At 47.0% G+C, this 17,338-nt stretch overlaps 1 protein-coding gene and 1 non-coding gene across 2 annotated transcripts in view; both read right to left on the reverse strand.

The window, feature by feature from the left end:
- ST8SIA2 (ST8 alpha-N-acetyl-neuraminide alpha-2,8-sialyltransferase 2) overlaps positions 1-17,338 on the reverse strand; it is a 67,116-nt gene that overhangs the window by 33,191 nt on the left and 16,587 nt on the right. Inside the window, exon 2 of the mRNA XM_004431913.3 lies at positions 1,410-1,472. Within this exon, the coding sequence (XP_004431970.1) occupies positions 1,410-1,472 (63 nt within the window). The remainder of the gene's footprint in view (positions 1-1,409; positions 1,473-17,338) is intronic.
- LOC147917677 (small nucleolar RNA U109) lies at positions 13,009-13,147 on the reverse strand. The gene has a single exon (XR_015551757.1). It is a non-coding gene; the product is annotated as a small nucleolar RNA U109 (small nucleolar RNA).

A 17,338-nucleotide genomic window follows, 5' to 3' on the forward strand; every position in this document is an offset into this window, starting at 1 on the left:
CATCAGCTGAGTGCCTTTAACAGATCAGGCACTAGGCTAGAGCCTTATATTCAGTAGTTCTAACCTTTGAAACACCTCTCAAAAAAGGTGTTGCATTGTTGCTCTAATTGGATGAGGAAACTGAGGCTCAGAGGGGTGAAATAACTTGGCCAAGGCTCCGGCTAATAAGCACCGGGACTGAATCCAGGACTGCCTGGCTTCCAAGGTTGTTCTTCCACTTCTCATACTCTATCCCAATAAGACTGTGCCCTCCCGCAGCCAAGTTACCACAGGGCACAAGGATCCTGCTCAAGGGGCAGGATCTTCTTTCTCCAAAAAGGGGCACCTTTCTGCAGTGGAAGAGAGAGGAGCTGAGGGCCACACGACTTCCTCTTTTATATCTGCCACATCTATCTGCATTTCACCAGGCATAGTGCAAGCTTCATTTGTAGTCCCAAGGTAGTTAAGAGGTCATTGGAGATCTAGAAGCAATGATGTGAAAGACAGACAGGGCAGTCAGTCATGACTGAGTCACGCAGGCAGGGTCAGGAATGGACATACTCGACAGCTCTCATATGGTCAAGAGACCTAAAAAAAATATGGAAGGGCAAAGAACAGACCCTACTCTGAATAATTTGGACCTCTCATTCCCAGACTGACCAAAACAGGATATTTATAAAGTGAAACAAGACCTTCATTTTGAGTAGTGGCCTTCGTTTATGTCAAACAACTTGGCATTCTCTTCTCCCTTCCATTGCTGTAGCTCAGGTTGATAAGACTAGGTCAGAGCTATGGGGCAGCTGTTACTGGTGGAGAATGGGGACTCGGAGGCATGGTCCAAACATAGCCGGTGGCCAGCCTGGGTCTGTTGGCTTGCAAAGCATTTTTGCTCGCTCCCTTGCATCCAGCTGTCCCTGGCCAAGGACTGTTACGGAGGAAACACTCTTTCGGAATTTAAAGTGTGCATTCAATAACCAAGTTTAACATTATTGAGTTGACTCCCTAAATATTTTTAAGAGGTCTCAGCAAAGTTTCTGAGTTATTTTCCATCCTAACCTGGACAAGCCTAGATCTACCACAACATTGGGTGAAAGTCCTGATTCCCTTCAGAGTCTCCACTGCTCAGCAAAAATACAAGTTATGAATAAGCTCATTGGTGGCCCAAGTGCTTCAAAGTGAGTGGGCTCTTTTCCAAAAAGCACTGTTACCCTTCTGAGTTTTCCATCTCAGCAGCCTCTAGACCTTGGGCCATTTCATGGGCTCTTTTATCGACAGCACCTCCCCAAAAGTGATTAGGGAAATGCAAAGCCAAAGTGAAACGAAACAGATCTATTTGCTAAGTAAGAAGGGCACCATCCAGCAAAGAGGAGAAGCAGATTAATAGCTGCCTTACAGCAAAAACAAATGAACACAAAATCTAATTTACAAACCTATTAGATTTGCTATGTAAGCTGTTCACAGCTGATCTGATTGTACCTCTGCCTCCAGAATTCCTGCAAGACAAAGGAAATGCATTATTTATAAACCCAGCTCTTCTTTGCAAAGCCCTTTCCAATCACTGGGAGATCCCACAGCCCGCCTGGAGAACTACAAAGGGAGGCTGAGATCTCATTTTGGCCTCTCCAGAATGGGCAACATTCTGGCCCAGCCATAAGCCCAAGCATTTTACAGGGAAGTAGGTCTCCCAGATCCTCCCCTGCCTCCCACTTGAACACTGTTTCAATTCGAACCAAGGTTTCCACTTAAGACTCCTCATTTGAGACAAATTCCTTTGGGGTTAATCTCCCCTGGTTAATCCCCCAGGATAGTTTGCCTCAGCATGACTCAGCATCTGCTCTAGCATGACTCAGCATCTGCCCCTGGTCTTCTCTTGCTTTCACTCACATGTGGTAAGATGTTGTCCATCACGCTTTCTCCAAACTTGAAACACCAGAAGTTCAACAGGGGCAGCAAGATTGACTCAACACTGCCTCCAGCCAAATGTGATAATAATTAGCTTTTTGGTGGGAGGAAAAATTCTATTAAGTGGTGTCACTTTGGAGGAGGAGAAGGAGATGGGTGAGTAATAGGGTCTTTTGCTTCTTCCTCTGGAGGACAAGTTTTTAGGGTGAAAGCATTCTAAGAGCCTTTCCAGCCCCACCATCCATTCAGTCAATTCCATTCTGGATGGGGCTACTGGGCCATGAAGCTTCACCCTGCTTTGCTATCACACTGGGCTGGGGGACAGATGAATCCCTCTGCCCTTAGTACCTAGCTCATTTTGTGCCCTGTGTGTTTTTAAAAAGTTGTGTGTGAGACTAGTTATCTTTATTAAATAATGTTTTTTCCACTAATTTATAGGATGTGTGGTTTGAGGAGATATTTCTTCATACTTTTCTCACTTTTTTAAGTTCCATCTAGCCTTTGATCAAGGTGTGGGTGCACTCCAAAGAAACACTGAAAATCACCGAGAAACCTGTGTATTTAACGGAATCCTGTGATATTGTGAGAACTCTTTGGGGGAAGTTAAGGCCTATCTCCATACTGGTTTTAAGTCTGGATTTTTCTATCTGCTTTCTTTAGGATTCGCACGCTTTTGGATATAAAATTGTGGGTGTGAGTGTGTGTGTGTAAACACATATACATGTCTTTTCTTGATAGGTTGAAATGTCTTTTCAGCATTATTTGGCAACAGGCAAAATTCTCCCCACACACAGCCAGCTGAGCAGACAACAGGAAGAGTGCCATGACTCCCCCAGGCCTCATCCCAGCTCTCCCTTCAGGTCTCCGATTTCATCACTCCCAGTCTAGTTCTTCCTTACACAGAGTATCATTGGTTCGTCACAGTTGAAATCAACGCCTAACATTTCTGTTTTCTCCCTCCTCATTTCCACTTGGGATGGCGGAGCTCTTGTACTTCTAACTCAGGGGTCTGGGAACATCTGGCCAGCCCTGGCCCTAGAACCATAACCCACTCCGGTCAGACCCCCAGGGCTTTCCTGGGCGTGCTGCTGTCCACATGTCCCGGACCTTTCACGTCCTCCCACCCCCACCCCAGTCCTCAAAATCAGTACTCCCTGGGGGGAGAGGAGACTTGCGGGGCTAGATAGCAAGTGAACGACAGTAATTAACAGTGTGGTAATAGCTGAAGGCTAATGAAAGGTTAATGGCACAAAAAGATCATCCAGAAATGCTGCATGTGAGAATTGATTTTTAAAAATCATTATCAAGGAGAAATTCAATACATGGTCTGGAGCAGTTGGTTAACAATCTGGAGGTAAGTTGGAGGAAAATCAGTTGAGCGTGCCCCTACTCCAGACAGCAAAGTGAATTTCAAGTGGATTTAATGAGTGTTTCCTAAACTTCAGTAATTCTCGTATTGCTATCACCAGCTTGCCATATTTTGTTTACCACCCACACTGTTATCTACTTAAGTTTTAAAATTTCCTCATCTTTAAAAACTTCTTATCCTAAGCAATGCCACTTGTGAAAATACAGGTTTGATATCATCGTTATACACTCATTTGAAAAGAACACAAAACCATTAACACAAAAATATTTATCAATGGAATTACTAAAATCATATTATCACCAAAAATACTTATAGCACCCTCTGGGAAAGACTGAATTAAACAGTTAAATATTTAAAGAAGGCAACTCATGAGAAATTGGTAAGAAAATGGAAGAGACTATTTATCAAATCTGTGATGAGGTATGAGGAGTGTATGTGAAGAAATTTTTAAATTCAGAACTGTAAGAAGAAATCGTAAGAGAAAATGTAGACAGATTAGACTTCATAAAAATTTAAAACTCTGCTTATACAAAAAGCAAACCTCAACAAACTCTGCTCAGCGTCTTTCATGAAATCCAAGAGGGCTCCAGGTGAGGAGAGCACTGCGTCCATGCATCTATCTGGTTTAATGTAACCTGGGGCTCAGAGAAGACCAAATCCTGGCAACAAACTGCCTCCCACTGTCTTTCTCTTCTCCTGCCTTCAGGCCAGGTCCTGGGGAGCATCATGTCCTGCTGACTTGGGCACCACAAATCCATGCACTTTTTCATACCGATCTTTCCTCTAACTCAGGGTTTCCCAGCCTCAGCACTATTGACATTTTGGGCAGGATATTTCTCTGTTGGTGGGGTTGGGGGTGGGCGGCTGTCTGTGCACTGTAGGATGTTTAGCAGCATCCCTGGTCTCTACCTCTTTATGCCAGTGGCAGCTTCACCCCCACCCCCCAAGTTGTGACAATCAAAAATGTCTTGAGACATTGCCAAATGTCCCCTGAGGCAGGGGAGCAAAAATGTCTCCATTTCAGAACCTCTGCTCTAACTCTTGTTTTCTGTCTGGTGCCTCCGGGAAGATGAATCCCCCACCAGCCAGCCCACATGCTTCACCTTTCCATGCTAAACCCCAAGCCCAACACCTGTGCCTCCCTCCAAAACCATCCCGATGTTCAAGTCTGGCCACCTTTTCCTTCTCCCAGAGCACTCAATTCTGTTACAGCATTTGTCACCTTCTTTTCATATTTCATTATTTCCTGGGATCACAGATGGGAAGCTTTAAAGAAACCTTGTCATTTACATAGTGTAAACTCCTCTTCTTATCGTTAAAGAAATCAAGGCTTGCAGATTTGGTCCTGGTTTCAGCTTCCTCGGCTGCTTGCCACCCTAGAATGTAAGCCCCTGGAGGGTGTGTATTAACCACGCCTTTTATTGTCTGAATGCTGATGCTTTGACATTTGGGACCTTGCTGACTCTGGAGGGACTTCCCCTCCCAGGGTTAGCCAATTCCTAGAGATAGTAAACAACTGGCCTGGGAGTGCACTTTTCAAAAGTGAACCAACCAATCCGGAGCCCACATGCCCGCCACCTCCTTTACTGGGCTCTCACACTCTGGGCCACTATCGCTTGAGGCCAGGTACCAGACAACTAGGGATAGCTCCTATGCCCCAGAGCCTGCTGAAATTATTCAAACTAGCCAATCCTAAGGCTGCTTACCTTGCCTTACCCTTCCTTCCCATAGAAACCAGAATAAAGCCGCTTCCCCACAGAGTCCCCCTCTCCTGCTGCCTCCTGAGTGACCTGGTGCTTCTCCATGTGGCCCTGCATGGGGTGGCATGCTCCCTGCTCTTGGGATCTGGGAGTATAACAATCTTTACAATAGCAGTTGCCTCCTGATCTGTTGGCCTGACTACACTTAAATAATAATAAAATCTATGTTAAAATAGGGGAGGGACCCTCTCTGTTCACCTTCTTAGCCTTGCACAGTGCCTTGCCCAACTGGGGCTCAGTGAATCAAATCTAACTTCAATGTTATGTGGGACTTTTCTTCCAAAGTTTCTCTGCCATTTGCACACCATGTTCCTGCATATTATTTATACCTGTACAAGACACAGTTTCACCTCTCAGACATGCACAGAATGGGGCAGACTGTCATTCAAAGAAACTCAGACTGCGGATGTCTGGTTCAAAATGAATCACATGAATTGACAAGGGATTTTTTTTTTTTTTTCTAATTAGGTTTTTCCTCCAATGTTGTTAAAATAAGCTTACATTCCTTGTGATGGGGGATGCTGATACCTGCTTGGTTGAGTGACAGAAGAAGATGATCAAGTGAGAAATATTTGCTAAAGATAATTCATAACATGCTGAAATCATAGAAACATAGATGCTTACATCAACCAAATGAGAAAATATATGGGAAAGCACTTTGCACAATATAAAGAACTCTATAAAACAAGGTATAATACTAGTGATAACCACTGTGCATTTGACCCTGCTAAGTATTCTCAGCCACCGTGATGACAGAGGTTGACTACTTTAAAGCTGTACATTTTAGGATGTCAATCTCCTTTCCATCACTGACATGATACTCCCTCCAAGTCGAGTACACACAGTAAACTAAAACAACAAAGAAAAATGGTATGGTCAAAAAATAACACCATGCACAGTTGGATTTGTTTTTAGTGAAAAGCAACTAGAAAATCTGAAAACTGCATTTCTGTTTAGCCCTTCCATCCAATCCCAAGTGTTTATAGCTAAGGTAACATCCATGTGTTGGGGTCTCATACCTGTGTTAGAACCTCCCACGTCCTTAGTTCCTCACTGGAGAGTCAGGCTCAATAAATGAACTTTCAGGAGCTGACAGCTTTAATTAAGAGTCTGGACCCAACTTACACAGTTGATTAGTCCTGAGAATAGAAGATTAAACTGAAGCACAGTTCATGAATTTGCAGATGGCTCTTCCTTCACAGTTTTGGGAGGATACTGAATGCTTGTTTTCAATTTGTGCATAAAAGCCACTGGGGTTCCTGCCTGCTGACACTGTAAATATATGGCCCCACAGACACATGGTGGGGAGAAAAGCAAGGAAAAGGATGATTTGGGGTCAGTCACAAGAACTGAGCTAGGGCTTCCAACTGAGTTCAAGGGTATTTTTGTTTTGTTTTGTTTTGTTTGTGATAAAATATACATAAAATTTCCATTTTATCCCCTTTTAAGTGTACAATTCAGTGGCATCAAGTATATTCACAGTGTTGTATAGCCATCACCACTATTTATCTCCAGGACCTTTTCATCACCTCAACAGAAACTCTATATCCATTAAACAACAACTCTGCAATCCCTGCTCCCTCCAGCCCCTGGTAACATCTATTCTACTTTCTATGTCTATGAATTTGCCTATTCTAGATATTTTATATAAGGGGAATCATACAATATTTGTCCTTTTGTGTCTGGCTTCTTTCACTTAGTATAATGTTTTCAAGGTTAATCCAGGTATGTATAAGAAGACTGATTTCGGACGTGGCAGTTCTAAGCAGGCAGAACATCACAGAGACAGGGGAAGGAAAGAAGCCTCCAAGGTGTTTGTGTCTGGAGCCTTGAGCACCTGTGATCAGAACAGGAGCAGACGCCGCACCAGCTGACCCGTGCTTGAATGGCTCAGGGGCTCTCCTGCCCAGAACTTACCTAGCTAGGAACTTCCCAAACTTGTTGCTGGCAATTGAGATTTGCCACCCATCTCCTCCTCCATCTGAGGAGCTGGTTGTACATGGCCAAGTGTTCAGATGGGCAAGGGGGCCTCCAGACTTGGTTGATCCAGTGCAGATAGATCCTCCCCATGAGGCTGGCAACGAAAGTATCTTCAGTCACCCTAGCACAGTGGGAAATATGGTGCCCCATCCTTTGAACTGGGCCAGTTTGAACTCCTCAAGAGACTCTGTCACAGGGTCTTTCTGATTTACTCTGAGCGGGAGGTAGTTGCATGAGTCACTGTCCATAGGCTTGGTAATTCATTTCAGGCTGGCCACCATGAGACCATCCCCTACCACCTGGATTCCACCTACGCTAGTGGAGAACTTCTTCCGAGCTTCCCAGTCATCCTGGTCTAAGGCATCTTCAGTAGACACCACTGGGTAATCCTTGATGAATGACTTCTATCCATTCACCAGATGATTAGGAGTGATATAATGCCTGGGGTCATCAGGAGACCCAAAGTTCAAGGTCATACTTTCCAAACTCTAAGTACTAGAGGCTACTGCATCCATGCCATTCGCCACCTCATAAGTGTGGCCAGCCTTTCCAACCACATTCCACAGCAACTCCAAGGTTCTGTATTCTCTATGAGTGGGCAAACTGTTCCTTTAAAGGACCAGACAGCAAATATTTTAGGCTTTTCTGGCCAAGAGGAAAAATTGAAGATCTTATGCAGATGCAGGTACTTAAGGAAGAGAGAAAACAAATTTCCACAAATTTCTTATTGATGAAATTAAAAATATAATAATAATGATTGAATATTTTTTGGTAATAGGTCTGTTAATGAGAAGAGTGTAAGTCCTTTTGGGGGATAAGATTTTACTTAATTGAGGTTCAAAGTTAGTGTTCCTGTCATCATGATAGAAAGGTGGCCTCATTCTTCTACAAACCTTCCCTTGCCTCTCGGAAACACTGTTATCTTCCCTCTGGTGAACTCACGGGGATATGTTCCCTGAATATCTCTTTTGAACTCACACTCCATCCCCCCTAACAGTGTTGGAGAACTTTCATACAGGGAAGCAAGTTAACAGCACAAGCTCTGAGATAACACTCCCTGGGTCTGAATTCTAGCTGAACTAATCATTAGCTGTGTGATCTTTGACTACTACTTAACCTTTCTAGAAGCTTCCATTTGTTTCCTCATCTATAAAATGAATAATAGTATCTACTTCATGGGGTTGTTGTAAATATTCCAAGAGCTAACGAATACAAAGATTGAGAACAGCGCACGACATATGGTAAAGCACTTGATATTAATGTTATACTTCTTTTGATTTTTCTCCCCAACCATTTAAAAATGCAAAATCATCTTGGCTTGTGGGCTACATGAGCACAGATAGCTGGCTGGATTTGACCTGTAAGCCACACTCTGCTGACCCCTACTCTAGGATGTTAGGAGCAAAGCACCCCTCATCCTCCACATGGGAGGTATATTTGCCATATTTCTTCTCAAGGGCATCCTTCTGGTTGAGGTAGGCTTCTGCTCCCATGAACACAGCTTTCCTGAGTCACAGGTCCAACAGCGAGGACCAAGAACTCCTGCACTGCCAGCTCGCTACCAGCATGAGAACTTCCGCGGATCACACTGAAAGCTAGAACTGGCTGGTGGCCTCTGGACTGCAGCCAGGACTCAGCGTGACTGTACAGAAGGCCCCCTTTCAGCAGCTTCAGCTTTACAGGCAGCAAGTGGCACTTCTTTTTTTTAATTTTTTTTGTGAGGAAGATCAGCCCTGAGCTAACATCCATGCCAATCCCCCTCCTTTTTTTTTTTTTTTTTGCAGAGGAAGACTGGCCCTCAGCTAACATCTATTGCCAATCCTCCTCCTTTTTTTTTCCCCTTTTCTCCCCAAAGCCCCAGTAGATAGCTGTATGTTATAGTTGCACATCCTGCTAGTTGCTGTATGTGGGACGCCGCCTCAGCATGGCCTGACAAGCAGTGGGTCGGTGCGCGCCCGGGATCCGAACCCGGGCCGCCAGTAGCGGAGTGCACGCGCTTAACCGCTAAGCCACGTGGACGGCCCCAAGTGGCACTTCTAGTATGGTGTTTGCACCAAATTTCGATTTATTCTCAGTGCCACCCAGGCCTGTCACCAGTTCATTACTCTCCTCCTGTTCCACCCACTTAGCTTCTTGCCCATCAGCTCAGGCCTAATAGCTTTACTGATGTGCTCAATAGTCTCTGAGACACCTTTTCCTATACGGCAAGTCTTATCATTGTACCAAAGCTCTTGAACCTCATAGATACTGAAACCCTGCTGGGCGCAGAGCTCTGAAGAGACCAGTGCAGGTTTCAGCTTTGACAATGGTGTTTCCATGACAATTGTGATCTCCAGCATTGGGCTTCCATGGGTGCTGTGGATGCCAACGGGGAAGGTTAAGTCAGCAAGCTCATGGGCGTCTCCCTTCTGCCCCTGAGCTCTCCTCAATGACTGCTCAGCTCCTTTCTCTGCCATCCTCTCTTCCTTCATGTTAAGTGTTAGCTTGGTTTGGTTTATCCCTTTGCTTTGATTCCAGCAAACATCTGCTTGTTAATCACATTCCATCGGTGTACGAAAAGGAACTCGCTCACTCTTGGCTCTTCCCTTTGCTCAACTTCAGAAAACATCCGTGAGGACCTAGGGCTTTGATTGTGTTCCAGCCAACATCCCCAGTCTTTATAGAAAAGGACTTCTAGGCGTCTGCACATCACGATGCAAGTAAACAAGTCACTCAGATGCCAAGCATTTCTGAGCATGCTTATTCCTGATCCTTTCTCACCATGATACCGTCACCCATAACCAGGGATGACCATACAATTTATCATCCGAACCAGACACCTTCCGAGTAAACCGAGGCACCGACCAGAGAGGATCCATGAACTGCACTTACCAATTCGTGCAGGAATCGTCCTCCAATCCACACCCATCTTCTAAAGGAGGCAAACTTTATAATACAGAGACTTCTAAGAGAATGCTGCATTCCAAAATCCCGACCACTCAAAAACCCAGAAACCAAAGCAGGTAAAACTCAGAGGTGATAGATATTTATGCTGTTGGCTGAGCTGGAGATGGGGAAAGCTGTCGGTAGAGAAGACTTCTTCTGTTTATGGCGATAGAGCCTTTTCTGAGTCCCCCCACCCCATTCTGAAGGCCCTGCTTTACAGTGAGCCAGTGCCCCCTGTCCTGCCTCGGTGTCCTGGTCACACCTACAGCAAGATGCTCCCTCACTCAGCTACCACTGCAGCTTCACCACCAGCCAAGCACAGGACGGGGGTCCTGCTCATCTCTGTATTGCCATGGGGCACATATCTCCTGCACATCAACATGCTCTAGAGAGGACTGCTGAATGAATAGAGGAGTCAAAACAGCTGAAGGCCTTGGTCTGCTGCAGAGATGAGGATTCAGCCTCCTGGAAGCATGGCTTGGGGAGGAAAGAGGGAAACCCCAGCCTCACTCCCACCACTACTACCTATAACCACCAGGCGTCCTCCAGGCCCAGGGCGTTTGCACTGGCTGTTCCCTCTCCACGCAATGTTTTTCCTGCAGGTATCCCCATAGATCACTCCCCTCTCCTTGGCTCAAATGTCCTCTTCTCAGAGTGGCCTTCCCTGACCATCCCATTTAAAACAGCATCTGCTCTCCTACTCCCCCAGCTGTGGCCCTCCCCACAGCCCACCCTCCCGACTCCCATCTCCTTTCATCTTCTTATTACCATATTCATGCATTAAGTGCACTGCCTGACTCTGCCCTGGAAGTGAGCTCCCTGACGGAGAGTTGTGTCTGCCTTGTTGACGTCTCCACCCCCAGTGTTGAGCGCAGCGCCTGAACCTCTTAAGGGGTCAATGAACATCTGTAAATAGAAGGAATCCGCCTCCCCCTGTCCTTTGTCACAACAGAGGAGCCAGTTGTCCTCTTACCCAAACCCAGTCCCTCCACCTGTGCTCTGAATTGCACCTCTTCCTGCCTTTTCAGACTCTTGTTCTATCAACTATTTCTTCTCTTTTCCCTATATTCAGCAGCTTCCTTTCGGCTGTGTAATAATTCTGATACTTATCTTGGACCTAATGTATGCAAAGCTCTGTTCTACAAATTTTATATGAGTTCATTTAAGTCTGACAATAGCTCTCTGAGGCAGAAATGGTTATCTATTTCTACATAAGAAAATGAGGCACAGAGAAGGTAAAAAACTTGCCTGGGGAGGCACAGCTACTAAGTAGAGACACCAGGATTTTAACCCAGCGGACTGGCTCAGGAGCCCAGCTCCTAATTACTTCACCACGTCGCCGGCTCATATCCACTAGCATTTAAAAAGTTTGCTTTTCTCATCTTAAATAAACAACCCAACCTTAATTCCATATTCCCCTCAGCTACTTCTCTATCTCTCACCAGCGCTTGGCAAACATTTTTGAAGTCTCATCTATACTAACTGTCTCTGTGTCCTCACTGCACCCTCTCCTGGCACCACTTTCTAGTTTATGTCCCCATCATTCTATCAAAAGAGCTCTCGTGTGAACACCTTGCAATGGACCTTTCTCAGTCCCCATCTTATTCTAACCCCATCAAAGTCTGACGATGGCACCACTTCCTCCTTCCCGGATAGGTAAAGCTGGGCTTCCTGGGTCTGCCCACAGGTTGGCCCTGGACAGACCTCATCCCTCTGGAGGGAATATCCTGCTGGAAAGAGACAAGATGAATGATCCCAAGTGCAGAGATGGGTTAGAATCCTCAGGGCACCTTTAAGATTCCTTCTGGCTCAGAAAATCCATTATTTTAAATCATCTTCTCTCAACACTTTAAGGTTCCATTTACAATGACATCAAATCCCTCCTTCGTTCTTACTGTTCTTCTGGCAGAGGGTACCCCCAATTAAAAAAAATCTCAATTTTTCTCTATTTTACACCCAACTAGAGTTTGTCCAGCAATACTTCCTATAGCTTCTCTTACAAATATTAGTTTTACAAAATTTCCAAATACAAAATATTGTTGAATATCTTTTTCTTCCAAATGAAACAGCCTCCCTCCCCCCACCAAAAATTACTCCTTAAGAATGATGCCTTCACTATCCCAGGTGACAATCCCTGTCCCTGACGGACATGTTAACAAAATGCATCCCTAGGAAGGGGATGCAGATTGCAAGACCAATGAAAAATATTCATCACTTCATTTGCTTGAGCCCCACCTTGTGCCAGGCACCATACCAGTGGCGTGTTAATTTCTGTATTTCTTACTCGGTTTTAGAAATAGGACACACAGGCTCAAAAAGGTTAAGTGATTTGCTCCAGGTCGCCCAGAGAGTAAACTGGCAGAGCAGGGATTCGGATCATGGTCTGCATGTAGCCAAGCCCTGTGTGCCTGCAGAAAGCTGACCTCTTGCACCCCGCCCTTCACCTGCTGCATGTAAGGATTTAATATACAGTCAAGGGGGCACCATAGAATTAAGAAGAAGCAAAGGTTACTCAACAAGCAGTTGTGAGATAGTTGGTGAACTGAATGGGAAAATATTCAAATTAGACCCTCCACTTGCACCACACCAATAAGGATAAATGTGATCCAGCCATTAAAAGCTACACTTAGGAACAGTTTTACATGAAAATTCATTCGATCCTCCTGTCTTAGTCTGTTTGGGCTGCTGGAACACAACACCACAGCCTGGGTGGCTATTGCTCACAGTTCTGGAGGCTGGAAGTCTGAGATAAGGGAGTCAGCACGGTTGGGTGAGGGCCCTCTTTGGAGTTGCAGGCTTTTCATTGTGTCCTCACATGGGGCAAGGGGGCTAGGGATTTCTGTGGGGTCTCTTTTATAAGGGCACTAATCCCATTCATGAGGGCCCCACCCTCAAGACCTGATCACCTCCCAAAGGCCCCACCACCAAATACCATCACATTGGGCATTAGGATTCTGACATGTGAATTTGGGGGACACAAGCATTCAAACTATAGCACCTCCATTGGCCAGTTATTTAGTGTCCATTTTTGACAGTCCCTGGGCCTCCTGCTGCAGACACAGTGTTAACCTTGGCTGTCATTTTTCCCTTTTTTATTGTATTAGAAATATACTACTGCAAAACCTTAACTGAGAGGTTGGCAGCCCTGAAAACTCATTCATTCATGTCGCACGGTTTGGATAAATCCGTGCTCTTGAAAGAGAAGCGGGACGCCCGTCCGCTGGCCGCGCTCCACACTTGAACCCGCCTCGCCATGACTTGAAAGGCCTCTGCCTTAAGCCAGCCTTTCTTCCCTCTCTTTTATTCTCTTCTTGACGGACCACATTCAGACACAGTGCCCATTAGCATCAGCCGCAGCCTTTTCCTGAGAAAACCCCTGGAGGGCACCCAGGTGGGGGAGGACTTTGAAGTTGCTTTTCTTCTGGGTGTTTGATGTGTTCCCTTCCCCACCCTGCCTGGTCCTGGATGAACGCCCGCTCCCCTGCCCAGGGGTCACCGCTCGTGGAGCATTAGTGTCATCTGGAAGGAGGACGGCCGGGACCATCAGTTAGGGGACTGGCATTCTGGCTCCTGATGGTTCCAGCTGTGCAGCCCAAGGCCTCTCCAGGTCCCGATGTCCTTCTCTGTAAAGAGGGTCCTGCTGCGGGATTACACTGAGAAGCATGGACAGACGTGCTGTCAGCTGCCACATTGTTAGTTAGGGTGATGGCTACCGCCCCCTGGATCAGAACAAACCACCGCTGCAGTGGACGCCGCCGAGCCCCCGTGGGACAGCTGTCCTCAGGGAAGTTGCCTTTCAACAGCGCAGTCCATTAGGGAGAGGTAAGGAGCAGTGGACAGAAGAAAATGGTGTATGTTACTGCGGCAGAACTGTGATTTGATGAACTGAGTGAGACCTCGAAATATCCCTTAGGCCGTGGACTCCCTCCTCTTCCATTGAGTGGCAACACTTCTCCAGGTTTTCTAGGAAGCTTTCCCCTACCCCCTCCCAGCCCTTGCTCATCTGTCCTCCCTACAGATGTTGGGGTTACTCAGAGCCCACCCTGAGCCCTTGTGAAGCCTCAACTTCCGCTGTCCACCTCTGCCAATCACTCCCTGATGCACGTATAGGCACAGTTCACTGCTGGCTCCAGAGTCACAGAACATCCTGGATCCCTCCACGCAGACCTCAAACCTGACCGGATCTCACACCCTCACCCCACTCTTTCACTGTGTTCTCTCAGGGAATGGCGCCCCACCACATCATTCAGAATAGGGCAGTGTGGACACTGGTTCCCCAGCAGGCTCCCCCTTCCAAGACCACCCAGCCTTCAGATTTTACCACCCGAGGAGAGCAGCTGCCTTCACCCTGGAGCCCTGCTGTGGCCTCTGCCTTATCTCCCCGTCTGCCAACCCCTCCCACATGGGACCCAGCTTTCTGAAATGCCAAGTGCAATGTGGCACTGCCTCTTTGAGACTCTCCAGGGTTCCCTCACAGATCACCATAGCTTTCAAAATAAAGTTCGGATGCCTCAGCACAGCACAGAAGACCGTTTCTGAGCTGACCCTCTCTGCCCTCTTCCACTTCCCTACACATCCACCTGCTAACTCCACCAAGCAAAGACTGGTTTCTGGAATGTGTGAGTCAGATCACAAGACTGGGTTTTTGAACATTATGCTCTCTCTCAGGAATCCCTTATTCTATTTTTCATTTACTTAATTCAGAGTTTATGAACGGCCAGCCCCAGGTCATATCTGGCCTAAATATGTATTTGGGGGGCTTGCGTATGCTAAACTTTTTTAAAATCAGAGATCAATTTTTAAAAATTAAGGGATGAGTCACTATAAAATATCCTAATTTCTGGCTTCTTTTGAATAGTCAGAAGATCTGGCAACACTGAACCATAGTAATTGGTGGAGTTGAGAAGTGGCTGTGCCTCGGGTTGAGGTGGTATACACTACATTTTTCCACAGTCCACACCACTCCCTATTGTCTTACACTGAGCTGTTTCATTTATTTATGTGACCTGCTCAGACCCTGAAGGTACTTGAGTCTGAGATCACTAGACTCACTCCTACTCAGGTAGCAAAGCTCAGCTCATGTCACCTTCTCCATGAACTTCTGTGACTCAGAAGCCCCTCTTATGCCAGGTACAGCAAGCCTGTGGGACCTGAGGGTATGCAGGGGGTGGCAGGGGGCGTTAGTTTCTTGTTCCTTCTCAGTGACAACTGACAAGATGCTTATGGATAAAGCCAACCATAAGAGAAGGGGAACACGCAGGAGCACACTCCTTTCCCCCTGCAATGTTCAGAAGATGACAGTGCCAGAGAAGGAAATTTGGGAGCTCTGCTCTCCCTGTGATATGGTGCGGGGCTGCTTTTTGGGGCTTGCTGATTGAATCACCAACTGATAGAGTAGTAGGAGGAAGCCAGCCCTGGCTCTGGAAGGATACTCAGCCCCAGTGTCTTCAGGTGTCAGCCATGGCCTCCATTCCCACCCCTCACTCCGTGTTCTGTAGGAGTCCAAAGCTTTGGGGAGGAATTGGGGTGGGGAAGGGGCTTGGGTCCTCCTGTGAGCCGATTCCTGATTGCCTTGGAGAAAAGTCCAGACATGGTGCTCAGGATGGAAATAACGAACTCCAGCCCTGTTGATTTAGGGCATGGAAAATGACTTCACTCAACAAACATCACTGCAGCTTGTAGCAGGTGGAGGGTAGGCTGGGCATGGGCATAGGGAGGACGGTGGCTTCCAAAGCTGTGTCCAGGTTGATACTAGAATCAGGTGTCTGAATGGGGCCTTGAGAAGGACTCTGCTGGGATGGACAGAGCCGAGAGGAGCGCTTGTCACCAGAGTAGTACTGCCTGGGTACTCAGCACATGGCAGTCACGGGGCAAGCCCTTGCTGTGTATTTTCCTCTTTCCTCTCCATCACAACCCTATGAGGTGGGCATTTTTATTGTTCCCATTTCACTCAGAGACATAAAGCATCGTATCCAAGAATTTACGGTGAGGAGTGGGCTGGAGGCAGGATCTGACCCAGGCTCTGTCTGACAGATTGTCTCCAAATCAGGAACTTGGTGCACGAGGTGGGGGTGGGGGTCAGAGTCTGAGCTGAGCTGAAACCGGGGCTTTGTGTAACAGGAGCAAACCCAGAAGAGAAGCCAAGAGCAGGGCCAGATGGTCATCGTACCTGGCACACTACACCTGACTCCAGACAGATGCCCGAAACGTCACCCGGCAGAGCCAAGAGGAGGAGGTACGAAGCCAAGTCAGGGCAAGGGGAATGTGCGCAGGGGCCTGGGCTTGTCCCATCTGACTTGATTCCTACTCCCTCATTTCAGGAGGGTTTGGCCTGAACGCTTTGAATGTTTCCAAAAGCTTTTCAGGAAGTTCCGGCTCTGCAGAAGTCTGGGAGCCTGGTGTCTGCTGTAAACACGCACAGTGAGAGGTGTAACGATGGACTTAACAGGCAGCCCCTCCTTTGCTTTTCCTCCTGCTCTGAGCCTCAGTCCAGGCCCCCAGGGTGGGCTAGGGCCTGAGGGGGCACCATAGTCACAGGCCTGTTTGCCTCCAGGGTCTGGGCTGATGGCTCTGGGGACAATGGCTCAAGGTGTCACTGAGGGCTTTGTATCAGGGGCCGCCTCAGAGCCTCAACTCTCCCCACTTCTCCTGCCATTATGTTCCTGTAGAAGATGCCAGGAAAGAAGGCTAGGGTTAAGTGGGGAGAGCCTGCCCCTCCTTTTAGAATAATCCAGAGGCAAAGAGAATTCTTTACCTGCCGACTTCTCCATGTGACCAGAGTGGACTGACACGTGGATGAGAGATTTAATCGCTTTTTATCTAGACATATGCTCTTGTAAAACACCCTGGCATCTGAAGGGCTCTGACAGGCACGTTCAGTACGGGGAAATTCAGCCGGGAGTGGGGAGAGGATGCGCGGAACCCACCCACCACCTGGCCGAGGGGGTGGGAGAAACGAATCTAGCCTGTTTTGTTGCCAGAAATGCCTCTTTGATCCAACACTGTCAAAAAATGAGATCGCGAAAAAGAACACGGGCTTTGGCGGGATCCCTAGTTCCACCTTCACGAGCGGAGTATCTAAAACTGAGCTTGCTCACTCCTTAGACTGAGTGAACTGTGACGAGCAAAAGGGATCGTGCATACATAGAAACAGCCGGCAGATGCCATTTTTATTTTATTTTTATTATTGTTATAAAACTCTTCTGAGAAGAGAGAGTAGGTCATGGCTGCACTCCTCTGCCTTCCCGTCATTTTGCTCCAATTAGCATGCACTTATTGAGCGCCTCTTGAGTGGGGTTCTGAGGCCACAGTGGGGATGGAGACAGACAGTCCCCAGTCTGAAGGTGCTTAAAATCTAAATTTGGAGACAGGAAACACTCACACACATACGCATACAAGACGGACAAACGCCCCAGCAAAAGAA

Source organism: Ceratotherium simum, chromosome 3, assembly GCF_057802395.1.
Source record: "Ceratotherium simum simum isolate JZ-2026a chromosome 3, ASM5780239v1, whole genome shotgun sequence".
Taxonomy (NCBI): Eukaryota; Metazoa; Chordata; class Mammalia; order Perissodactyla; family Rhinocerotidae; genus Ceratotherium; species Ceratotherium simum.